Source organism: Pagrus pagrus (assembly GCF_965226575.1).
Source record: "Pagrus pagrus genome assembly, chromosome: 17".
In the NCBI taxonomy this organism is placed as follows: Eukaryota; Metazoa; Chordata; class Actinopteri; order Spariformes; family Sparidae; genus Pagrus; species Pagrus pagrus.
In genome coordinates, this window is record NC_140201.1 from 3,942,549 (window position 1) to 3,965,598 (window position 23,050).

At 39.2% G+C, this 23,050-nt stretch overlaps 1 protein-coding gene across 1 annotated transcript; it reads left to right on the plus strand.

The window, feature by feature from the left end:
• The first annotated feature begins 1,053 nt into the window (after positions 1–1,053).
• Positions 1,054–23,026, plus strand: LOC311273294 (uncharacterized protein). The gene is made up of 14 exons (XM_084380274.1): positions 1,054–1,365; positions 3,563–3,832; positions 4,815–5,093; positions 8,338–8,640; positions 8,782–8,883; positions 9,122–9,139; positions 10,331–10,354; positions 14,569–14,730; positions 17,173–17,436; positions 17,704–17,982; positions 19,892–20,194; positions 20,292–20,393; positions 20,629–20,646; positions 20,812–23,026. Exons 1-14 carry the CDS (start codon positions 1,275–1,277, stop codon positions 20,859–20,861), a joined length of 2,265 nt encoding a protein of 754 aa, XP_084236400.1. The 5' UTR covers positions 1,054–1,274; the 3' UTR covers positions 20,862–23,026.
• The last annotated feature ends 24 nt before the right edge of the window (positions 23,027–23,050 follow it).

Consider the following 23,050-nt stretch of genomic DNA (forward strand, 5'->3'; position numbering starts at 1 on the left):
ACTTTCACCTCATAACTTTTCACAGGCTTGTCGGACATGTATTCATTATTTTACTGTAACATATTGCACAATAATATCTACATGTAATGCAACAGTATGACAGGTTTGATGATAACACACAGGCTTCTTGGACTTTTATTGCTCAAACTGTTCAATTCAAAGAGGTGTTGTGGTGCTTAGACTCCAGTCATAAAGGGCTGCTGTATCTTTACAAGCCACCAGATGTCAATATGCTGCAGCGTTTGAAGCCCAAAAGCTCCATAAGGCTTCATCCGCCTCTCTCTAGTTCAGACTCAACTGAATTAGTGACTGTACAGAATGTATTGGGGTGGGGAGGGGGGTGAATCTACCGTCTCATCTGATAAGAAAGCGAGACCATCCAGCATTACTAATGTTTTTCTTTGGATCCTCCCCCAATATCTCAAAACAGTGTATTTATGACAAGAATGACAACATGGTGAAACTACAGCAGCTCTATTTTTGGATAAACAGCTGTTAAATAAATGATTATTAAAGGCCCCAGATGTGCAAACAGAAGCTTTGTTATATGGGCTATTCACGCCACACAGGACACCAAAGAGGAACAATTAGATATGAGTTGGATCAAGTGATGTTGAAGGCTGATATGTTTGAAATCCAGTGTTTGTCATTATCACAATATTAAATGATGTTGATGGTCAGAAACCCAGAGTGTGACCTGTGGAGGAGCTTGACTTGACACGAGCTGCTCTATCAAATATTGACAGGATGCTATTTTTTTATTTTTTTATTATGAATTTCTATTTTTCTGTATCTTTATCATCATGGTTAATGTGTAAAATTAGACCATTATTGATGTATTCATGAGGGTGATTTATAACTTATTCACTTTTAAAAGATACCAGCATGAATGTAAGTCTTACCATCAAGTGTCCCTCACTTGAACTCAAAGACAGACTCAGACAAAACAAAGTCTTCAGTCAGACTCGACCTCTGACTCGAAGCTGTTTTGACATCATCACAGTCACATGAACAACGAAGTGAGGGAGTTCACTGGAGAGGCTGATCCCGGGCTCTGTGGTCGGGTCTGTTTTAAGAGAAGGACTTTGCCGAATAAACTATGATTGACTGTCAACACTTTACTGTATGTGAGGGGTGTTGATGTGACTGGATCGTTTGGGGCGGCGGTCTGGACTATTTTTGTCCTTATCAAGGGTCAGATTTCATCAGTCACGTGGTCCGTGAAACGCCGGACGGAAACATTCCTTCTTCCCTCCACGAGGACAAACAACAGGATGCGGCTCGGTCCTTCACTCAGTCGTCTTCATCAAATCAAGATGAGAACGTTATTGTTGTTGCTTCTCTTCTGTCACGTTTCATCACCAGGTAAGATCACATTTTAAATCTTTAAACTGTTTAAACTTCACAGTCCACTCGACTCTTTTGCTCCAAGTTTAGTTTCACTTCAAGTGGAGTAGCAAGAAACTATTCTGGGTGAGTCAGTGCAGAATGACGTGGGCCATCTTTTCCCAGAACAAAAAAAGGACTTAGAAGAACTTATTAAAAGTATCAAAAAGGACAAAGAGAGACAATTTAACTCAAGGATATCATTCTGGATGTGTTTAAGTTCATCATTATTTCACACACTTGTTGCTTTTCCCAAACTAGTTCAAACAGATCCATCAAGTCTTCTCTCTCTGGTCGCATCAGCTGTTCTGTTAGCTTCATAACTTGTTAAATCACACTCTGAATTGTCTCTCAACCGAGCATGGCTCTCTTTTAGTCTCTCAATTAGATCAATGCACTCAGAAACTGATAATGTTGGGCTTTGTAAACCCCGTGTGTCAAAATGGTTCAACTTAAATAATTCCCCAAAGTAAAAATCTAAACTGTTTTGTTTGCATTTGTTGGAGCAGGGACTGAGCCTCAACCTTTGTTTGACCGCTGCTTTCAACACACTCTGCAAACACTTGTAATATATCACATCAAGTAACGTCAGTATTTTGCTCACTGCTCCAGATTTGGAGCTCCAGTTTGTGTCCATGTAGGGAGATGTGTGGTGACGATGAGTGTGTATTCACACTGAATGGAGGCTGTTTGTCCTGCACATTTTAAACTTTTGCATTTTGCTCCTGCGCAGCAAACACACACACTTAGTTTTATGTTTACTGTGTTTAGACATGATACAACATGTTTATTCACAGTAGTGATTTGAGCTGACGGTTAACACAGATGAAATGTACAAGCAACATACAACACTAATAGAAATGACTTAAACACAGAGGTACCCTGAGAGAAAATGATTAAATGTTACCATGTAATACTCTAAATAATCAGTATCACTTGTTTCTGTGTGATTCCTTCGGTGCTCATCCTTCACTAACAACTTTAAGCAGGGTAAAAATAAATTACGTCATCATATGTTTCTGTAATTATCTAGAAGGTCAGACGCTCCATGTAAACAGACAGAGCAGGCAGGAGCAACGCAGCTGCCACGCAGTACACAGGCATCCAGTGTGTCCAGCCTGTTAGGTGGTTCAGGTAGATGTGGACTGACATTGTTGTTACACAGAGTTGTAGGGAGTTCACACACACAAAAGTTCAAAATCAAAGTGATTTATTTAACTTATAATATATTTAAGCAAAAGAGTGAAGATGAGAATGCAGTAAGTAGTGTAGGCATGTCTGAAGGTTAGTGTATGTGTGAGTGTAAGCCATCTTATGAGGTAGAGGCTGCCCAGCAAGAGAGCACAATCTGGGTGAGTTGCTCTTTCATGTGCTTGGCGCCTCCCTTCCTGAGGTGCAAGCCGTTTGTCTGACGACCCACCACGACTCCTACAGAGCAACACAGGAAACTAGGAGGTGTGGGCCGTCACACTTCTTTATGATGAGGCAGTTATAGAAGATGAATAATTTTATTGCCCTGTTCCAGGATCAGAACAACTGTCATGATCAGTAGAGGACTGAAAAACAACAGTCATTGAGAAACTGTATTGAAAGTCATTGCACAATAGCAAACATACAGTATGAAAGGACAAACCACAGTTCATTTTATAACTTTCAAACTCAGTGTGTGTCTTCTAATGATAAACTCACTTCACTTCATCAACAAATGTTGGTGGTGGACACTGGTTTGTGACCTCTGTGTCTCTCAAGGATGGTAGGGCTGATATGACCTTAAAATAATGCCACGATATTTGTAGGCTGTTTTACTACACAAAATATATATCTTTAAAAAAATGTCCTCAAAAGCACATTAATGCGAGGACTGGATAACAAAATGAAGTATCACAATATTCAAGTATTAGAACAAGTAGAACAGTCTGGTAAGTTCAGAAAATGACATCAAGTAATGTCGCCTTTAAAACCAGGAAAAGACAACACTTATATCATGATATAACAATATCCACAATCTAAGATGACATGTAGTCTCTTATCATAGTAACGGTGTAATATCAATATGTTGCAGCCATAAAGGATGCTCACGTTCATATTAGAAGGGGTACCCGATAGTTAAAAGTGATGATGAGTGTGATGATGATGTGTATTTATACTGAATGTATGAACCTCTTCTGTCCTGCAGTGAAACATACCCTGAAGTATATCAACACTGCAACTTCTGGACTCCCACACCTCCCAGAGTTTTTTTCAACTGCAATGGTTGATGGAAATCTGGTGGCTTACTGCGACAACAGCAAAAAGATACTCGAATTAAAACACGACTGGGTGAAAAAAGTATTGGAAAATGATCGGGCACAGTTGGAGGACTACAATTGGGGATGTTTTAAGTGGTTGCCATTTTTTTTCAATGACACAATCCATAGTTTGAAACAGCGCTTCAACCAAAGTGGAGGTACAGTATGTACGATGTTATATTTCACCTTTTACTTCATGAACTGTTCTTTATAATAAAAATAATTTAGTGACATTTGTATCAGAAATATTTGGAACTGATGTTATCAGCCTCCCTGGGCTGAAAGAAAGTTTTCATCATGCACAGTGAAAAAGACTGAATACTTTACTGACTAATACTGCTTCAGGGGATGACTGGACCACAGAACATCTGATTGGTGTGCACATTGAAACACGAGGATCCAAGAACCTTTAAATCATTTATTGAGTTGGGAATGCTCCATCAGATGGATGGATGAATGACAGGATGGATGATTTCTGTACAACAGCAAATATAGATCAATATATATGAATACATGCCAAAACTAAGTAATATAAAAAAAGTGCATGAGAACAAAGGTAGCTTACATTATTAATGCATCCATGAAGGATGAGTCTTCTGTAATCCTTCACTGTGATTCTGTTATTCAAAACAAAAAGTAAATCCAGAATAACGATACACAATGATTGTAAATCTAAATATACGCCGTGAGCCATATTTACAGGGTTAAGCTTCTCCCAGGAGAGGAAGTAGGAATCAAACAACTCCAGATAATACACCACGGTCTGGTGGGAAGGCTGAATTTGTAATGTATGAAAGTTTAACTTTTTGAATGGAATTATGGAAATAAATAAACTTTTCCATGATATTCTAATTTTTTGGAAAGGGTCTGTATGTCCTCCCCTTACTAAACTCCTTCCCTGCACACAGGCAGGTGAATCTCTTCACCAGTCAAAGCCTCACACAACTGACGCTCGACTTGACTTTTTTTAACACACAGAATATAACTATTATACTACATAACTAGAGAAAACTGTTTTTGTGTTAGTCCTCTCTATAATAGTTTGGACTCAAACCAGGGACGCTGCATCACTGTTCATTGTTGGCATCTTAAACCTTAAAGTGATGAGGTGAGGTGTTTCTCTCTCTGTCTCTGTCTCAGGTGCCCACATTTTACAGAGGATGAATGGCTGTGAGTGGGATGATGAGACCGGAGAGGTTAATGGTTATTATCAGTATGGTTATGATGGAGAAGACTTCATATCAATGGACCTGAAGGAAAAGGAATGGATCGCTCCAAAACCACAGGCTGTCATCACCAAACTGAAATGGGATGCTGACAGAATTGAAATTAATAAAATTCACCATTTCCTCACAGTGATTTACCTTGACTGGCTGAAGAAGTTTTTGGCCTCTGGGAGGAGCTCTCTGCAGAGAACAGGTAGAATCACATGACCTGATGTAGTTTAATCAGAGGTGGACAGAGTACACAACTTCACTACTTGAGTAAAAGTACAGATACTCCTTGTCAAATATTACTCCAATACAAGTAAAAGTAGCTTAGTCAAAATATTACTTAAGTAAAAGTACTAAAGTATCTGCTTAAAAAATTACTTAAGTAAAAGTATTAAAAAAATATCTCAGGAAATACAGGAAAGGAAAGTAGCTTAATGTCATTATACAACACACTGATGCGATTCTGCTACAGACAGTTTATAGCTCAAAAATAAACAAATAAAGGCAAGAAGCCTCAGAACACAGACTCAGCTGCATTCATCAACACATGAAATATATACTATACTCACTCTATGCTACTCTCTCTCTCTCTCACACACACACACTCTCTCTCCCTTTCACACACACACACACACACACACACACACTCTATCTCTCTCTAACACACACACACACACACACACACTATCTCTCTCTCACACACACACACACACTCTCTCACACACACACACACACCCACTTTATCTCTCTCTCACACACACACACACACACACACACACACACACACACACACACACACACACTCTATCTCTCTCTAACACACACACACACACACACACTCTCTCTCTCACACACACTCTCTCTCTCTCTCTCTCTCTCTCTCTCTCACACACACACACACACACACTCTCTCACACACACACACAGCGCCGTCGTATAGGGGGGAAGGGTGATGACAATTCTAAGGGCCCACAGCCCACTAGGGCCCACACACAGCCCCCAGTAGCCTCTATGACAAAATTATTATGCATACACTGAACTAATATATATTCATACGAATGAATCCGAATTAAAACAAAGCCACAAGTCATACAATATTCTAATTTTAATAATTTCAATAACCCCCTTGGCCCCTTCTTAAAAAATGGTTTGGTCCACACCGCTGTTCGTTCTTCCTCATTGGAATTAAGCGCGAGCGAACTCCAGCAGGGTTAGGATGGCCCCCAAACAGCACAAGTCCGGACACCAGAAAAGAGTTGAGAAGGAGGCCAGGAGTAGGAGCAGCAGAGCAGGGCCCAGGACATCAAAAACTTGTTTTCTAAGAATAGTGAGAGTAAAACCAAGGGCGGCTGAAACAATTAGCCTACTTGTTCATTCATTTAATGTCTGTAACCTTAACTTTGACGGAGCGCAGGCTGCAGCCTACGTTAGCTGTCATCTGGCCGCGCTACACTCTGGACAAGTCGCCAGTTCATTGTAGAGCAACGGTTCCTAGAGTAGCTATAACTGAACGTTACTAATTTAGGGGCTACTACAGTGACCGTGTGTTTAACACATATCACTGTCGGACAGTGCTCCAGTATGCGCCCACTGAGGCTGCATTGAATTGTGTTATGACGCATTCAAGTTCTACTCAGTAATTATGAGCATCAGACGAAGGTCAGTTACGTTATCATGATGTGTTCAATGTGGTCTTGTAAAATGTGTTATTAGTGGGACATTTGAATAGCCTAAATACAAAAAAGTTAAATGTTCAAAGATTTGTTGTTGTTGTTTGTTTTCATAGCAATATCAAATAAAAGACACCATAATAGCTGACAACAACAAAGTAAAAAAGACTATTTAGAGTTTTGGACAGTTTACACTGACTTTTGAATGGTTTAAAAATATTTTCTGCCTGGGAAAGTGAAGCTGTCCACCTAGAGCTATGGTACTAAGAAGCCCATTTAGATTTTGTCCAAGAACAGGTTAGTTCTGCATCAGTTTTTCCATGAAACATAACATTTAATGTTTACAATATATATAATGGAAGAATAAACCTTTATGCTCTGCTGCTCCAGAATCAGCAGTGGCTGCTTCATCTGAGTTTCTTGAGCCAGGACACTTTGTTTTTTTGCATATCAGTGCTTGATTGTTAAATACAATAAAATACCCACTACCTATTTGTTGAATGGTTAATTGAAAATGTATTTGCAATCAGAGGTGTAATAACATGTTGCAAATCAGTGAAATGAGAATAAGACAACTAATAATACATAATTTACAATAATACTCTGACTTGTTAAGTCGTTAATCGTAAAAAAGGAAACAAATTGGGTGTATTACACCAGGCACCGTCGAGAACACTGAAAAACAAGAAAATTTAAGGTGGCAATGAATGGGGTAGAGGGGCCCACACCGATATTCTTTCAGGGGGCCCAGAATTCCTAGCAACTGCCCTGCACACACACACCCACTTTATCTCTCTCTCTCACACACACACACACACACACTTTATCTCTCTCTCTCTCACACACACACACACACACACACACACTCTCTCTCTCTCTCTCTCTCTCTCTCTCTCTCTCACACACACACACACACACACACACACACACACTTTATCTCTCTCTCACACACACACAAACACACACACACACACACACACACACTTTATCTCTCTCTCTCACACACGCGACGTGCTTTTTCAGGTTGGAGGACGAGTTTTTGTCGGCCGTGATATAATTTGTTCGCGATAAGCACAACAAACATTTAAACTGAAACGAATCAAACGTGGGTTTGAGATAAGGCCACAGGTGCTCGGTGGGAGTTTCCCCCGTGTTTCTCCAGTTTCTTCCTCCATTTCTTCGTATGGCATGACGAAGTACAGGTACGGCAATACGACTAAGACAAACCATACGCGAATCAGCAGCAAATTTATTTTCTCTGAATTTTGCAAAAAAATAAAAAATCATCAGCTGACGTAAGCTCAAAAGTAGCGAGTAACGAGAGCATCAATAGAAATGTAGTGGAGTAAAAAGTACAATATTTGTCCTTCAAATGTAGTGGAGTGAAAGTAAAAGTATCCCCCAAAAATAATACTCAAGTAAAGTACAGATACTCAAAAACTGTACTTAAGTACAGTACTCAAGTAAATTTACTTCGTTACTGTCCACCACTGAGTTTAATGGACACAATCATGTTCATACAGTCTGCTCAGACTGAACTGCTGTTGTGTTATCACTGCAGTCAGTCTGACATCACATTGTTTTCTCTGTTTATTTTCTGTAGCTGTAAGATTCGATGTTGTCCTAACCAATCAGTACACACTGACATTTTGGCTGTTCTGAAATTTCTTTCCATCGATGCTCAGACTGTGAAAGCCAGTGTACACTTAGCATGAGTTAAGTAAGTTTGCTCAGTCTCAGTGTTTCAAACTAGAAATAGTTTCACTGAACTCTCTCCAGAGCTTCCCTCAGTGTCTCTCCTCCAGAAGACTCCCTCCTCTCCAGTCAGCTGCCACGCTACAGGTTTCTACCCTCACAGAGCCTCACTCTTCTGGAGGAAAGATGGAGAGAAGCTTCATGAGGAGGTGGACCACGGAGAGATCCTCCCCAACCTTGATGGAACCTTCCAGATGCGTGTTGACCTGAACCTTTCATCAGTCACACCTGAAGACTGGACGAGGTACAACTGTGTGTTTCAGCTCTCTGGTGTGAAGGAGGACATCATCACCAAACTGGAGAAAGATCGGATCAGGACCAACTGGGGTAAGAGTGAGATCAGAGGGTGCTGAAGGGGAGTGCATGGGAATTCATCTTGGAAAAAACAGTAATAATAAACTAATTAATTGTTTTAATTTGCTCTAACCTGCTTCATCTGCACCAGTCTTATTGTATATTATTCAACAGTGAAGCCCATTTTCTTGACCGTCCTCGTCACTGCTGCAGTGGTTGTTCCTGCTCTCATTCTCATCGGTGCTGTTGGATTCATCGTTTACAAAAAAAAGAAAGGTGAGAGAGAAAAAGGAAAGATTTCACTACTTTGATTTCATTCTTTGAGTTGATTTTTTTTTTTTAATTGGGGTTGCAAAATTAAAATAAGCATCAGAGAAAGTAAATACAGTCAGCACTAAACAGACTGAGTATGAACAGATACTCAGTTTGAGTAGAAGAGAGGAATAAAGTGACTAAAGATAATCTGGCATTTACAACTGTGACTGAAATGATTTGTCTTTGGTTTTGATTTCAGCCATTAGCCCTCCATCTTGTAAGTAAAACTTACTTTGGTTCTATTTCTGGGGTCCGTTTCACAAAGCAGGTTTAGTGAAAACTCTGAGTCTGTTAACCCTGAAATGAGGGAAACTCTGAGTTTCTCATCCCAGCAGATATTGTGTGTTGCGCTGCGGTTTTTTGCAAATGGGAGTTTTTTATACAACGTCTGAGATGCAGAGCACTTTACAAAAGTAAAAAAAAGTCATGAAAGGGAAATAAATATTTTTATGAATAGGCTTGAAAAAATATATATAGGTCTAGGCATATTGCATTTCATAAAAGCACTTGTGTCTTGGGGGGTGAGCTCAGAGGATGAGCTCCCTCCAGGGATTCCCTCAGCCACTGGCCTTCCTATATTCTACATGATATAGATGAGAAGACATATGTGTGTGAAAACAGCATTATGATGGGGATAAAACAACTGTACAGTCAAACAGCCACTTAATATTTACATTACAATGTAAAACATGATCAAAATGAGGTACCCCCGTGAGATTATGCCATGGTCTTACCTGTTTGAACAATGTTTTTATGTTTCATCTTAAGCTGCTGCCAAGTGCGCTTCTCCCCCGCGGGATTGCACCTAAATGAAATAAATTAATAGGCTACCACTCAAGCAGTTTCCCCATGTAATATTATTGTGATTGCAAAGGACGACATTTAAACTTACGCATTGACCCGAGCACCAATGTTCTCCAACGCTGTCTCCCTCTCTTTTGCTGCTGCAGCGGTGTTACACTTCCTTCCAAAAACGTGCTCAAACTCACCGTATGAGCGCATTAATATTTCCGAATTCCAGTGGGGTGAAAAACGTAGCCCTCCTCTTCCCCGTTGCCATGGTGACTCGTCGAATCGGGGCTCCATTGATGCTGTCTTTTTGTACTTGTGGTGCACGCGCTTAACTCCAGGTGAAACTACTCCGAGTTGATCAAACTAACTCAAATCAGCTGTTCTGGAGCCGAAAACTCAGAGTTTCCTATCTCAGAGTAGATCAACTCAGAGTTCAAGGTTAGACTCAGAGTTTGTTGAACCTGCTTTGTGAAACAGACCCCAGCTGATCTGACTCACAATTCATGTTTTAGATTAAAAAATGTTTCACATTATTGTGCAGATGAACCTTTTCAACAGTTTCCTGTATTTATTGTTTCTAAAAGCTCAATATGGGATGTTTGTTTCTGACCTGCAGCTCCTGACAACAACGTTCTGAGCAGCTGAATCCAGAGACCTGAATGACAAACACACTCAGTGACTCTCCTGGTGTCACTTTATTTAGCTTTGCAGAACTAAAGACAGTAAAAGATGGCTTCTTGCACTATAAGTACAGTTGTATAAAAAGGACTGATTGAAAAGGTGGGACTGTTCTATGTTCTATGACTCTGATTGGTTGTTTTATTGATTGTCATTTTCCTCCTCTAATGATGTACAGCTGAGGTGATGTCAGATGATGCAGCTCTAATTATCATTAAGTAAGAGAGAGTTAGCAAAGCGCTACACCTCACCATGTGAAGAGACAGTAACGTAAGATAGTTTGGTTTGGGACTTCTAACACCTGATTTGTTGGTGTGCTGTCAGTTGTCTCTGTAGAGTTAATGGAAGAACTGAACCGTTCTGTGTTTCTGTTACAAATAGTTTTTAAGGAGTTGTTAATGAACAATTTAAGCTTAAAAGAGGTGCCATTCAACCGTTTCATTCGACCCGTTTGAAATGATCAGACAGGCTACATCGGGCCTCTTTAACTACTTTTTAAGAAGGGTTGGATTTGAAGTGTCAAGGGGCCGGACTTTTTCGTTCCCTGTGTCTGAATTTGTGTTAAAACATGCACTTTTTTTTTTTTTTTTTTACTTTTTTCTCCACTTTGTTGTTATCCATGGTAAGACTACTTGAACCAGACAGCAGTGATGGAGGTTGGACTGCTCAGCGGGCCGTGGGATTCATGTGAAGTTGCCAATGAAACCAGTTTGGCCAGGCAATGTAGTTTGTAGCTGTTTGTTGTTTGTTTGTTTGTTTGTTTGGCTGAGTGAAGGATTTAAAGGCAGCTTAAAATGTTTAGGTCAGGGTTAGAGAATAGTGTCTCCTGTCAGAGGGCTCAGTAGATTTGTAGTGGACCAGTCTGATACCCACTGCAGTTCAATGATGGGTCGAAACGTCATTTAACATGAATACTGTGCAACCAACTGTTGGTACATTTTACTGTGTATTGATTGTTGATGAATTTTCATTAATCTGATTAACCCAGGTGAGGAAGGAGATTCAGGAGACATGAAGCCATATTTTGAAGTGTTTGATGAAGCTCACTAGTTCATCTTTACAGGCCGACTTTAGTTACAAACTATTGTAACTCTAACTTTACAACTTGTAGATTGATCAGTTTATAGAAATTGTGTATAGTAATTGTGTAGTAACTGTGGTGGTGACATTTAAGTCATGTGACTGTGATGTCATCTGTTTATAGTCTAACATAAGCTTTTTACTAATAGAGATTTAATTTAATCACAAAAGTTGTGTTCATCTGTGAAGATTATCTTGACGAACAAAACATGTAAGAATCATAAACTTGTGTTTAACACAGATAATATTTTTGCCGATATTCCAAAATTCAATTCAAAAATCCCATAGACTTCTTGTGGAGGGAACCAGGCCGATGCTAACTTCAGGGTTAGCCTCCAAAAATATGTTATTGCTGCACCACTCTATAGATGGAGAATATGGAGTTTGGTCTATCATGGAGCCAGTGCGTCTCTCGTATGAGCGCTGAGCAGAGTGGGAGATGTATATCCACAAATTTACAACTATGAACTTATGAGACTAAACATGTAAATTCCTTTACATTGATGAACATGAATGAATGTTAAACTCAAATGTATTGTTCTTTCTTTTTGTGCTGATGTTTGTCTTTTCAATAAAATCCTCACATTTTAAAAAGTTTGGTCCACATGCTCATTTGTGACAACACTTCAATGTATTACCTGAACATTCAGTATTCTCACAGAGGATTTGAATGAGGAGATTGATATCAATGTTAACTCTGAGCAGAGTTAGCTCCCAGACAAGGTTAGCTTAGCTTAGCATGAACACTGAAGTTAGAGATTAAACAGAGAGCCAGTATCTCTGTTAAAGGAGCCTTCTGACAACTAAGAAGCTGACTGACTGATGTCCTGTAACGCTTCACCTCTGAGGAGGTCAGAAGATACGTTTAGAAAGAAACAGAAACAAACTGAGACTGAGAGACTCAGAGTGAGATACATGTTGAAACATGTTTATTCACAGTAGTGATTTGAGCTGACGGTTAACACAAATTAAATGTACAAGCAACATACAACAATAATAAAAAAATACTTAAATACAAACATCGATACATTTTAACTTAACATATTACAATTAATATGAACAATTATATCAGAAAGAATGAGAAATTTCACCTCATAATGGAACAAAACCGGGTTGGAGTTATGTGGGAGCTCCCATTAAAGCAGTGAAGTCACACATCTGTGGGGTTTCTTTCTCTCTCTCTCTCTCTCTCTCTCTCTCTCTCTCTGTCATACCTTTTCATATTAAAATTAAAAAGCTGTTGTTGTGATCTACTTTACACAGGCTGCTGTGTGTGTGTGTGTGTGTGTGTGTTATTGTGTGTAAGTGTGGTGAAAGACATGGAGCAAGTAATGAAGTGAAGTCACTAGTAACGGCAACATGCCAGACTCCCTTACAAAACTAGTGAATTTAAGAGTTGTTGCATCACGAGGAGAAACTTAACAAACTCTGTGAAACGGCTGCAGCAGATTTTAAGTCCTCGGGGGTTTTTTGTAAACAAATTGCGGTTTGGACTATCTGAGATAGAAGATATATTAATGTCCTCAGAGACAATAAAGGGGAAGATAAGTTAATTTTATAATACTCTCTCAAGAGGAGGTCAGTCATCTTTCCAGATATTAATGAAGATATGGGAGAAGGAGTTAGGGATGGTCTTTGAAGAAAATACCTGGTTAAATATCTGCGAAATAACACATTTCCCATTTACTAGTAACAAAATGAAGGAATCTAGTTTTAAATTCATCCATAAACTATATCTAACACCGACAAAAATGCACAAAATCTCAAAGGATATCTCAGCAAAATGTCCTAGATGTAAATGGATCAATGGGACATTTATGCATGTTTTGGAAATATGATCTTTTACAAAGTTTCTGGAACTCAATTCATTCCTTCACACAATCTGTTTTGAAAATAAAATTTGATTACATTTTTTTTTTTTTTATTTTAATTTTAATTTTGGTTTCCATTACTTTCACGTTTGGAGAAATGTTCTAAAGGGGGTTAATGATTAGCTTAGTTTAACCCCCAATCTGTGCCTTACGTAGCTAGGTAGACCTTATCATAAAATCGACACTATGTGTATGTATGAGTATGTAAATATGTATGTATATGTGTAACCTGTATATATGGGGATGTATAGGTATAGGTATGTGTACATGTAGGGCCTATGGGCATGCATGTGTGTATGTATGGGCATGTATGTACATATATGTGCTAATACTTCACTGATATCAGTGAATATGTGTTGCTGCCTTTTGACTTTTTATTTATTTTCATTTTCTCCTGATGTGTTTGTATTCTGTTTTTTTGTTGTTTTTTCCCCCTCTCTTTTTCTTTTTCTTTTGGAAATACGGGGAGGGTAGGGATGTGGGTACAAAAAGGAGGAGGAGGGAGGGAAGGGAAAAAGGGGGAAAAAAGATAATGAAAATATTTAAAGTAGTCATTTTCTGAATTTTTAAAAAAAAGATGTTTCTTTCCTTGTAAAAAGTGTCATCATCGCTGTTAAAGCCTGTTACTTCTTTGGAGAAAGAAGAAAGCAGAGAAAGTCGTCGGACTCCCTTTAAAAAAGCTCAGTTTTGAAACATGTTGCATTGGGAGTAACTGTATATATTTTGTGAAACGCTGTATACAACACATTCTTGAATATTTGAGCCTGCTTGTTCATTCGGCAATGAAATATACGTTAAGATATTTCTTTCTTTGTGTAAAAAACGTGTATCCGTTTGTATGGTTAATGAGTAAAATTAGACAATTATTGATGTATGGTTCATTCATGAGGGGGATTTATAACTAATTCACTTTAAAAAGATACCAGCATGAATGCAAGTGTTACCATCAAGTGTCGGACAAAACAAAGTCTTCAGTCAGACTCAATCTCTGACTCGAAGCTGTTTTGATATCATCAGTTATATGAACAACGAAGTGAGGGAGTTCACTGGAGAGGCTGATCCCGGGCTCTGTGGTCGGGTCTGTTTTAAGAGGAAGACTTTGCCGAATAAACTGTATTATTCACTGTCAACACTTTACTGTATGTGAGGGGTGTTGGTGAGGACTGGATCGTCTGGGACGGCGGTCTGGACTATTTGTGTCCTATAAAGGGTCAGCTTTCATCAGTCACGTGGTCCGTGAAACGTCAGACGGAAACAATATTTCCCCTCTCCGCGAAGATAAACAGGGAACAGCTGATCCAGCTCGGTCCTTCACTCAGTCGTCTTCATCCAATCAGGATGAGAACGTTATTGTTGTTGCTTCTCTTCTGTCACGTTTCATCACCAGGTAAGATCACATTTTAAATCTTTAAACTGTTTCAGGTCCGTGTACGTTTCGTTAGTTTGATTTTTCCTTTAAACCGAACTGTCAGAAAACGAAAGTAAGCTGGTAATGTGTTCTGCCGCCCGTCCGGAGTCCCAACCGGAGCCCGGAGTGTCCGGAGCCCGGCTGCCCAGCTGCTCGGTGGGTTGGGACCGGAGACGGGCGGCAGAACACGCTGTGAAAATGATCTGACTGAATGGAAGCGTCGCGCTACAGCGTGCGCAGCGGAGACAGAGCCCCAGCGCAGCGAGGAGAAGATGAACTAAACGATGAGCTTGTCGCTAATGTGTAAAGATAAACACAGCTTTGAATATGTATTAATGTGCTCAAAACACAACATTTACAAAGAAGATTTTTTTTATAGGCCATTCATCTACTGTCTACGGCGAAAACTTTATTCACTGGGCTTTTATTTTGAAGTTCAGACACTTCCGGTCAGTCATGTGCTGTTTAAGATCAAAAAACGAAAAGACAATCAAAATTTAACCGTAATTTGATTTTGGTTTCCTCGTTTTTTCGTTTTAAAACCAAAAACCAAAAAACGAAAAAAACAGCCTGAATTTTGGTTTTTTGGTTTTTGGTTTGAAACGGAAAACCAAATTACCAGCTTACTTTCGTTTTCTGACAGTTCGGTTTAAAGGAAAAATCTAACTAACGAAACGTACACGGACCGTTTAAACTTCACAGTCCACTCGACTCTTTTGCTCCGATTTTAGTTTCACTTTCAGTGGAGTAGCAAGAAACTGTACTTTAGTTGGGCCATCTTTTCCCAGAACAAAAAATAACTTAAAACTTAAAAAATTACAAGCATAAAAAAGGACAAACAGAGACAAACTGCAACAATTTAACTTTGCAATATTCTGCATCACAAAGACAATAAGAGCAAAACATTGTCTGTACAACATGATACAACCAAAAGAGCTCAGTCTATAAAGGCTGTACAAAAAGCTACAGTGACAAAGAAACAGTGACTAATGGATTACAGTTGGGTGTTAACTAAATAAATGAGACCATCAGTGAGATGATTGGCTGTTTGTATTTCTGTTATTTTCTATTCTAAATGCCTGCCACACCAGGCCAGATACAGCTGTAAGTCATTATGTAGGTCTAGTCATTAATGAGATTAAGTTGGTTAATAACTGGACAGCACTTTAATGTGTATTTTATACAAGTTCAAGAACCATTCTTATGCATTTTCTGAGTCGTTCACCTTTATTTTAGGCACAAAAAATTTTGGCTGGTAAAAAACCACTGTGGCAGGTGGATTTCAAAATCCACCTGCCACAGTGGCTGGTGGCCAAATAAGTTAACTTCAGGCCCTGGGTACCACAGCTACATCTATGACCGACCGTGTGTGTGAACAGAAAATGTGTATGATTGCGTTTACAGCTGAACACAATCTCTCGTTCACAATGGCCCGGCCACTTGTGGAGCTGTGCAAGAGTTTAGCGGAAGACAAAAATGCGTTGGCTAAATTATCGGTTTCCAATAACCGCACTAGTTACTTAAACGCACACGGCCTTGCCCCCGAGTTCAAGAGATAGCTGGCTGAAAAGCTAAAAAAGGCCACCATTTCTTTGAATGTAAATTTGACAAAATGTTGGAGTCATGGTAGATGATGTTTGGGAAATATCAGATTTCTATCTCAAAAACAGAATTTTTGACAGCATTTTGAATTTTGATCTCATGTTAAAAGGATAGTTCAGCATTTTGGCAAATTCGCCATGTCAATGGGCGAATTTGCCAAATATTGAACAAATGGAGTTATGGAGCAAATCATTGTTAAAAATGCTGCAAATCAACTTCAATTTTATAGTAACTGATGATCAAATTTTCATTTCTTTGGTGAACTGCTCATATTTCACTTCACATAGCTAGCGGACCCACCTAGTGGAGCCCAGGCACAACCCCCCCCCCCCCCCCCCCCCCAATTGTTGCAATGCTTGGCACAAAACAGTAATAATAATGTTGATTAATCCAAAACGACTTTTAGATGGTACTGATTCCTCTGGATAAATGAATAGTCCATGGCATCACGGGTCATTGTCTGAGCCATTGTTGTGGCAGTAACGTTACATCGACTTAAAGGCGATGCGTTTACTACATGAATTTTTGTATTTTCTTTGATAAAATGTATTTTTATCAAACATGGCTGGGTGGCCCATTACTGGCTACACGCCTGCTTCAACTTGATCAGACTGTTTTAACTGAATCATACTGATTTCATCATATTTCTGAGTGTGTATTCATACTGACTGGAGGCTGTTTGTCCTGCACATTACATTTAAAACTTTTGCATTTTGCTCCTTCAAAGAAAACACACACACTTCATATCATATTTATATTTTCACTCAGCATCATATTTATGATTAGTGTTATTTATAAGCTCCTTTGTTTGTCCTGCAGTGCTACACTCACTGAAGTTTTTCATAACTGCATCAACTGGAATCCCAAACATCCCAGAACTTGTGGCAACACTAGAAGTTGATGAACTTCTGACGGGGTCCTGTGACAAAAACAGGATGGACCTAAAACATGACATTGTTAAATCATACTTCATAAAGTATCCTGAGCAGTTGGAGTGGTACACACAAAGGTGTTTCCAGTTTTTTCCAAACTTCTTCAAAGCCTTGACTGACAGTTTGATGCCTCTCTACAACCAAAGTGAAGGTACAGTATGTAACATGTTATAGCCTGTTTAACTTTTTACTGTTCTGCATCTTAGTTGGAAAGTGACCCAGAGCCTCAAGATACCAATCAGTTCAAACTCTAACATCATTTTACACATAACCTGAAATAGAGATTCATGTAAAGCAAACCATCATATCAGTTTGTCTTCAGTGGTCCAGCCACTGTTTTTATGTTTTTAAGATCATCTTTCCAATGAATGTTTCATCTGTGAATCAGTGTTAATTACAGTCTCTGTCTCTGTCTCAGGTGTCCATGTTTTACAAGAGGCGGGAGGCTGTGAGTGGGATGATGAGACTGAAGAGGTCAAAGGTTTCGTTCAGTATGGTTATGATGGAGAAGACCTCTTGAAATGGGATCTGAAAACATTTACATGGATTGCTCTAAGACCTGAGGCTGATGTCGCCAAACCGATATGGGATGCTGATAAAGTTTTAAAAGAATTCTTTAAGACTGCTTTGACTCAGAATTATCTAGAGCGGCTGAAGAAGTTTGTGAACTATGGGAGGAGCTTTCTGCTGAGAACAGGTAGAATCACCTGACCTGATGTAGTTTATTAGACACAGTGATCTTCATATAGGCTGCTCAGACTGAACTGTCATTGTATTGTTAATCCAACCTGTCTGACATCACCTTTTTTTGTAGTGGTTACATTTGTTTTGGTCCTGACCAATCACAGACATTGCTCACCATCAAAGCTCAGACTGTGATGCCACAGTTAGTTTAAGAAAAGTGATTTTACAGTTTCAGTGTTTCTTTTGTTTCAATATTTTGTATTAAGGAAAATCATGATACAACACAAACAATGACATAAGCACAAAAATATTAAGTAAACATTGAATGCACGTCGTGCATGTATGAAAATTGGATACGATCACGAGAACCCAGCTACCCAAGCACACTAACTAACTAACTAACTAACTTCGCCTACCTGCCCTTGCCAACTACACCCTTCCTGGCAGTGACGGGCCTGGGTCGCTGCGTGTTCAGCTCCCATACCCGGGACCGCCCCCGCTGACTAAACTATAAAGTGCACGAGCAGCCAGGTGCCCATGTATCCCAACTTGATGATGTCCTCTTTGATAATTTTGCTGTATTTATGATAATAGAACGAATGTAACGTAACAAGACATGACACGAATTGCAATACAAAGTTAAAGAAACCAAAACAGACAAAAAAAATAAAAATAAAATAAATAAATAAATAAAAATAAAAGCAATAACAAGACATAATAAATGATGATGACCAAACAATAACGATAACAACCTTATATTTTGTTAGATAGTCTGTGATAATGTCGCACACAAGGAGGTCTATTTGTAATTCCCAAGCTAATAACATCTGACCATTCTTCTTCAAGAATATGGACAATGGGGACCAGTCTCTTACGAATTGCTCAAGAGTGCCTGTTAGCACATGTGATAATCTCTCCAGTGGTAAAATGGACATTAGCTTTTCATACCAAGTTTTTATATCCGGAGGCTCTTCGTCCAACCACTTCTGTAATATTGTGAGGCGTGCTGGATACAAGTACATTCTTAGAGTTGCTCTTTATGCAGCACGCCTCACAATATTACAGAAGTGGTTTTGATCTCAATTCTTCCCCCCAAGATGTTTTACTATTAATAAAAGGGATGTTAACAAATAATTGATCATAAACATAACTTATAACCTTTTTCTGTAAAGAAGATGCTTTCAGTAATATTCTTTCCAACTGGTTAATATGCAAATCATTCTTATATGTTGGTATAGACTGGAGATAGCTCCTAGTTTCTGTGTTTCAAAATAGAAATATTTCCCCTGAACATTGACACTGTAATTGACGACCTTACTGTGAATCATAAGAACAGACAGACATTGTTCTTCTCTGACTGTAGTGAGTGTCTTTAGTGGTGGTGTAGCTCCCTCCTCTGTCTGTATACAGATCATGTGGAGGCTGTGTAGCAGATGTGTTGTTATGTACCCTGTCATTATTACACTGTGGTGTGGATACATGGATCACATTACTTGGCCACCATCAACACTGTCCTTCTGCTTTTTTGAAAGTCAATATTTAGTCGGCCGACACTATTACAAACTGTCACAAGCACATGGGCGACATGATTCACATCATGCTGCTGGTTTCACACTATTCCCCTGATCAACAGTTTGCAGCAGTGATGTGCCAAGAAACATAGTATTGCAACAAAATAGTCAGTGCAGATGAAGCCTGCTAGCAAGTGAAAAAGGATGTATGTGATGCATCATTTTTAATGTTTTAAAAGGTTTGCAGATGTTTCTTGAGTAACAAAATGTATCCAATACATTTGTTCAACATTTGCTTGGAAGCACTTTCACACCTTCTGTTATTGATTCGAATTTTAATTTCTTCATCTTTCTTTTACCTTGTTTCTTTTCCTCTCTCTCCTCTTTAATATCTCTCTCTTTACTCTCCAGAGCTTCCCTCAGTGTCTCTCCTCCAGAAGACTCCCTCCTCTCCAGTCAGCTGCCACGCTACAGGTTTCTACCCTCACAAAGCCTCACTCGTCTGGAGGAAAGATGAAGAGGAGCTTCATGAGGAGGTGGACCACGGAGAGATCCTCCCCAACCACGATGGAACCTTCCAGATGAGTGTTGACCTGAACCTTTCATCAGTCACACCTGAAGACTGGACGAGGTACGACTGTGTGTTTCAGCTCTCTGGTGTGAAGGAGGACATCATCACCAAACTGGAGAAAGATCGGATCAGGACCAACTGGGGTAAGAGTGAGATCAGAGGTTGCTGAAGGGGAGTGCATGGGAATTCATGTTGAAAAAAACAAAAACATTAACAATAAACTATTATTGTATTCAACAGTGAAGCCCAGTGACATGACCGTCCTCGTCACTGCTGCAGTGGTTGTTCTTGCTCTCATTCTCATCGGTGCTGCTGGATTCATCGTTTACAAAATGAAGAAAGGTGAGAGAGAAAAAGGAAAGATTTCACTACTTTGATTTCAGTCTTTGAGTTGATTTTTTTTATTCAGGTTGCAAAATTAAAACCAGCATCAGAGAAAGTAAATACAGTCAGCACTAAACAGACTGAGTATAAACAGATACTCAGTTTGAGTGAGTAGAAGAGAGGAATAAAGTGACTAAAGATAATCTGGCATTTACAACTGTGACTGAAATGATTTCTTTTGTTTTGATTTCAGCCATTAGCCCTCCATCTTGTAAGTATAACTTACTTTGGTTCTATTTCAGCTGATCTGACTCACACTTCATGTTTTAGATTAAAAAGTGTTTCACATTATTGTGCAGATGAACCTTTTCAACACTGTTTCCTGTATTTATTGTTTCTAAAAGTTCAATATGGGATGTTTGTTTCTGACCTGCAGCTCCTGACAACAGCACAGAGCTCTGTGAGCAGCTGAATCCAGAGACCTGAATGACAAACACGCTCAGTGACTCTCCTGGTGTCACTTTATTTAGCTTTGCAGAACTAAAAGACAGTAAAAGATGGCTTCTTGCACTTTAAGTACAGTTGTATAAAAAGAGCTGATTGAAAAGGTGGGACTGTTCTATGTTCTATGACTCTGATTGGTTGTTTTATTGATTGTCGTTTTCCTCCTCTAATGATGTACAGCTGAGGTGATGTCAGATGATGCAGCTCTAATTATCATTAAGTGAGAGAGAGTTAGCAAGGCGCTACACCTCACCATGTGAAGAGACAGTAATGTAAGATAGTTTGGTTTTGGGACTTCTAACACCTGATTTGTTGGTGTGCTGTCAGTTGTCTGTGTAGAGTAAATGGAAGAACTGAACCGTTCTGTGTCAAATGGCCACATCTGGCCCACGGGCCACCAGTTGAATAGGTCCAGGCTACATGTTTGTCTACCCACTGCTAAAGCTTTAAGCAAGCAAGCGACCAAGAATGGCAAAGAAGGAGAAGCCAGAATTTCCCAATGCTAACGCGCTAGCTTGACAATGGTGAGTACGTACTGACATCAGGCACGTTTGTTGTTTACATTCATCTAACTGTAGAGCAAGTCTGTCTGTATCTAGGCTAGGCTTTATGTTATTCACATAATCTACTTCATGATCAGCAGGTTTGTTGCTGAGGACTGAAGGAAGTGCAGTGTCAAATTTGTAGAAATTCGGACAAACGACATGTTCAATATCAATACGTTTTGAATAAGCGGCAAACATCGGTCTGTGCAGCAGCGGGGGCGTGGATGTAAAAAGATGAGTGACAACTTTCTGGAGTATCACATTGCAGAGAGACAAAAAAAACAAAGAATATTAAAGAGTCTGAATGAGTTGGAAGGTGCGGTGAGTGCAGGTTTTCTATCCTTAAGTGAGAATTGATGGTGATATTTTACATTACATTTGCACCATCAGCTGCTCGGGATGCCTCTCTTATTGGTTGTTGTCCGACTCAGAAAATACAGATTGTAACTTGTGACCATCAAACATGTTTGATCTGATCGGAGCGGCCCTGATCAGTCTGTGAGCAGTTCAGTACAGCACATTATCAGATCATCTGTGCGGAACAGCTGGTTTATATATTCCTACTACTACAACTACTTTTGATAATGTTAGGTGTTTTCTTACATCTGTGATTAATTAACCTGCTACAGAATATTCTGGAAATGTGCTTACCTTAGTCATGTTGTAATAGAGTGGTGTAGTCTGTAGTCCTAAAATCCAGAAATCCTTCGCTCGTCAGTTTTCTTAATTCAGTTTTCAGTTAAATGTCTGAAATAAGGTCTGTGGTTACCACAGGCTGAACATGTTTACACATTTTGTTCTACGACATGAAATACATCATTAAATGTCCCACAATTTAATTATAACATTCTTGCGTAAAAAATACCAAGAACATGACCTCACTGTCCTCAATAATAGCTATGGCCCTGCTTGCCTGACGGCAAGTTGCTAAGTGTCTAAATGAGACTACAGAGGTTTTTCTGGGACATTAATTGTCATCACAGCAAACACGAAAACTCATCTACTCACTAGTCCGTCTTTACAGGCCGACTTTAGTTACAAACTATTTTAACTTTCTGCATTATTCTAAAATCCAATTCAAATATCCCATAGACTTCTTGTGGAGGGAACCAGGTCGATGCTAACTTCAGGGTTAGCCTCCAACACACTTGAAGTCACTTCAAGACACACCAAAGGGTGTAAACACGTGCTGCATGGTGAATCACTCGCTTTTATTGCATTTTTATCAAATTTGTATATAGAGGAAACATGTCTATAAATGTACAGTTACTTTGCAAAACTGGACTGGGATCACCAGTTGTGTGCCAATGCGAAAGTACAAAGCATACCTGCTGATTGGAATCTGTCTGTCTGTGTAAATATGTTATTGCACCACTCAATAGATGGAGAATATGGAGTTTGGTCTATCATGGAGCCAGTGCGTCTCTCGTATGAGCGCTGAGCAGAGTGGGAGATGTATATCCACAAATTTACAACTATGAACTTATGAGACTAAACATGTAAATTCCTTTACATTGATGAACATGAATGAATTTTAAACTCAAATGTGTTGTTCTTTCTTTTTGTGCTGATGTTTGTCTTTTCAATAAAATCCTCACATTTTAAAAAGTTTAGTCCACATGCTCA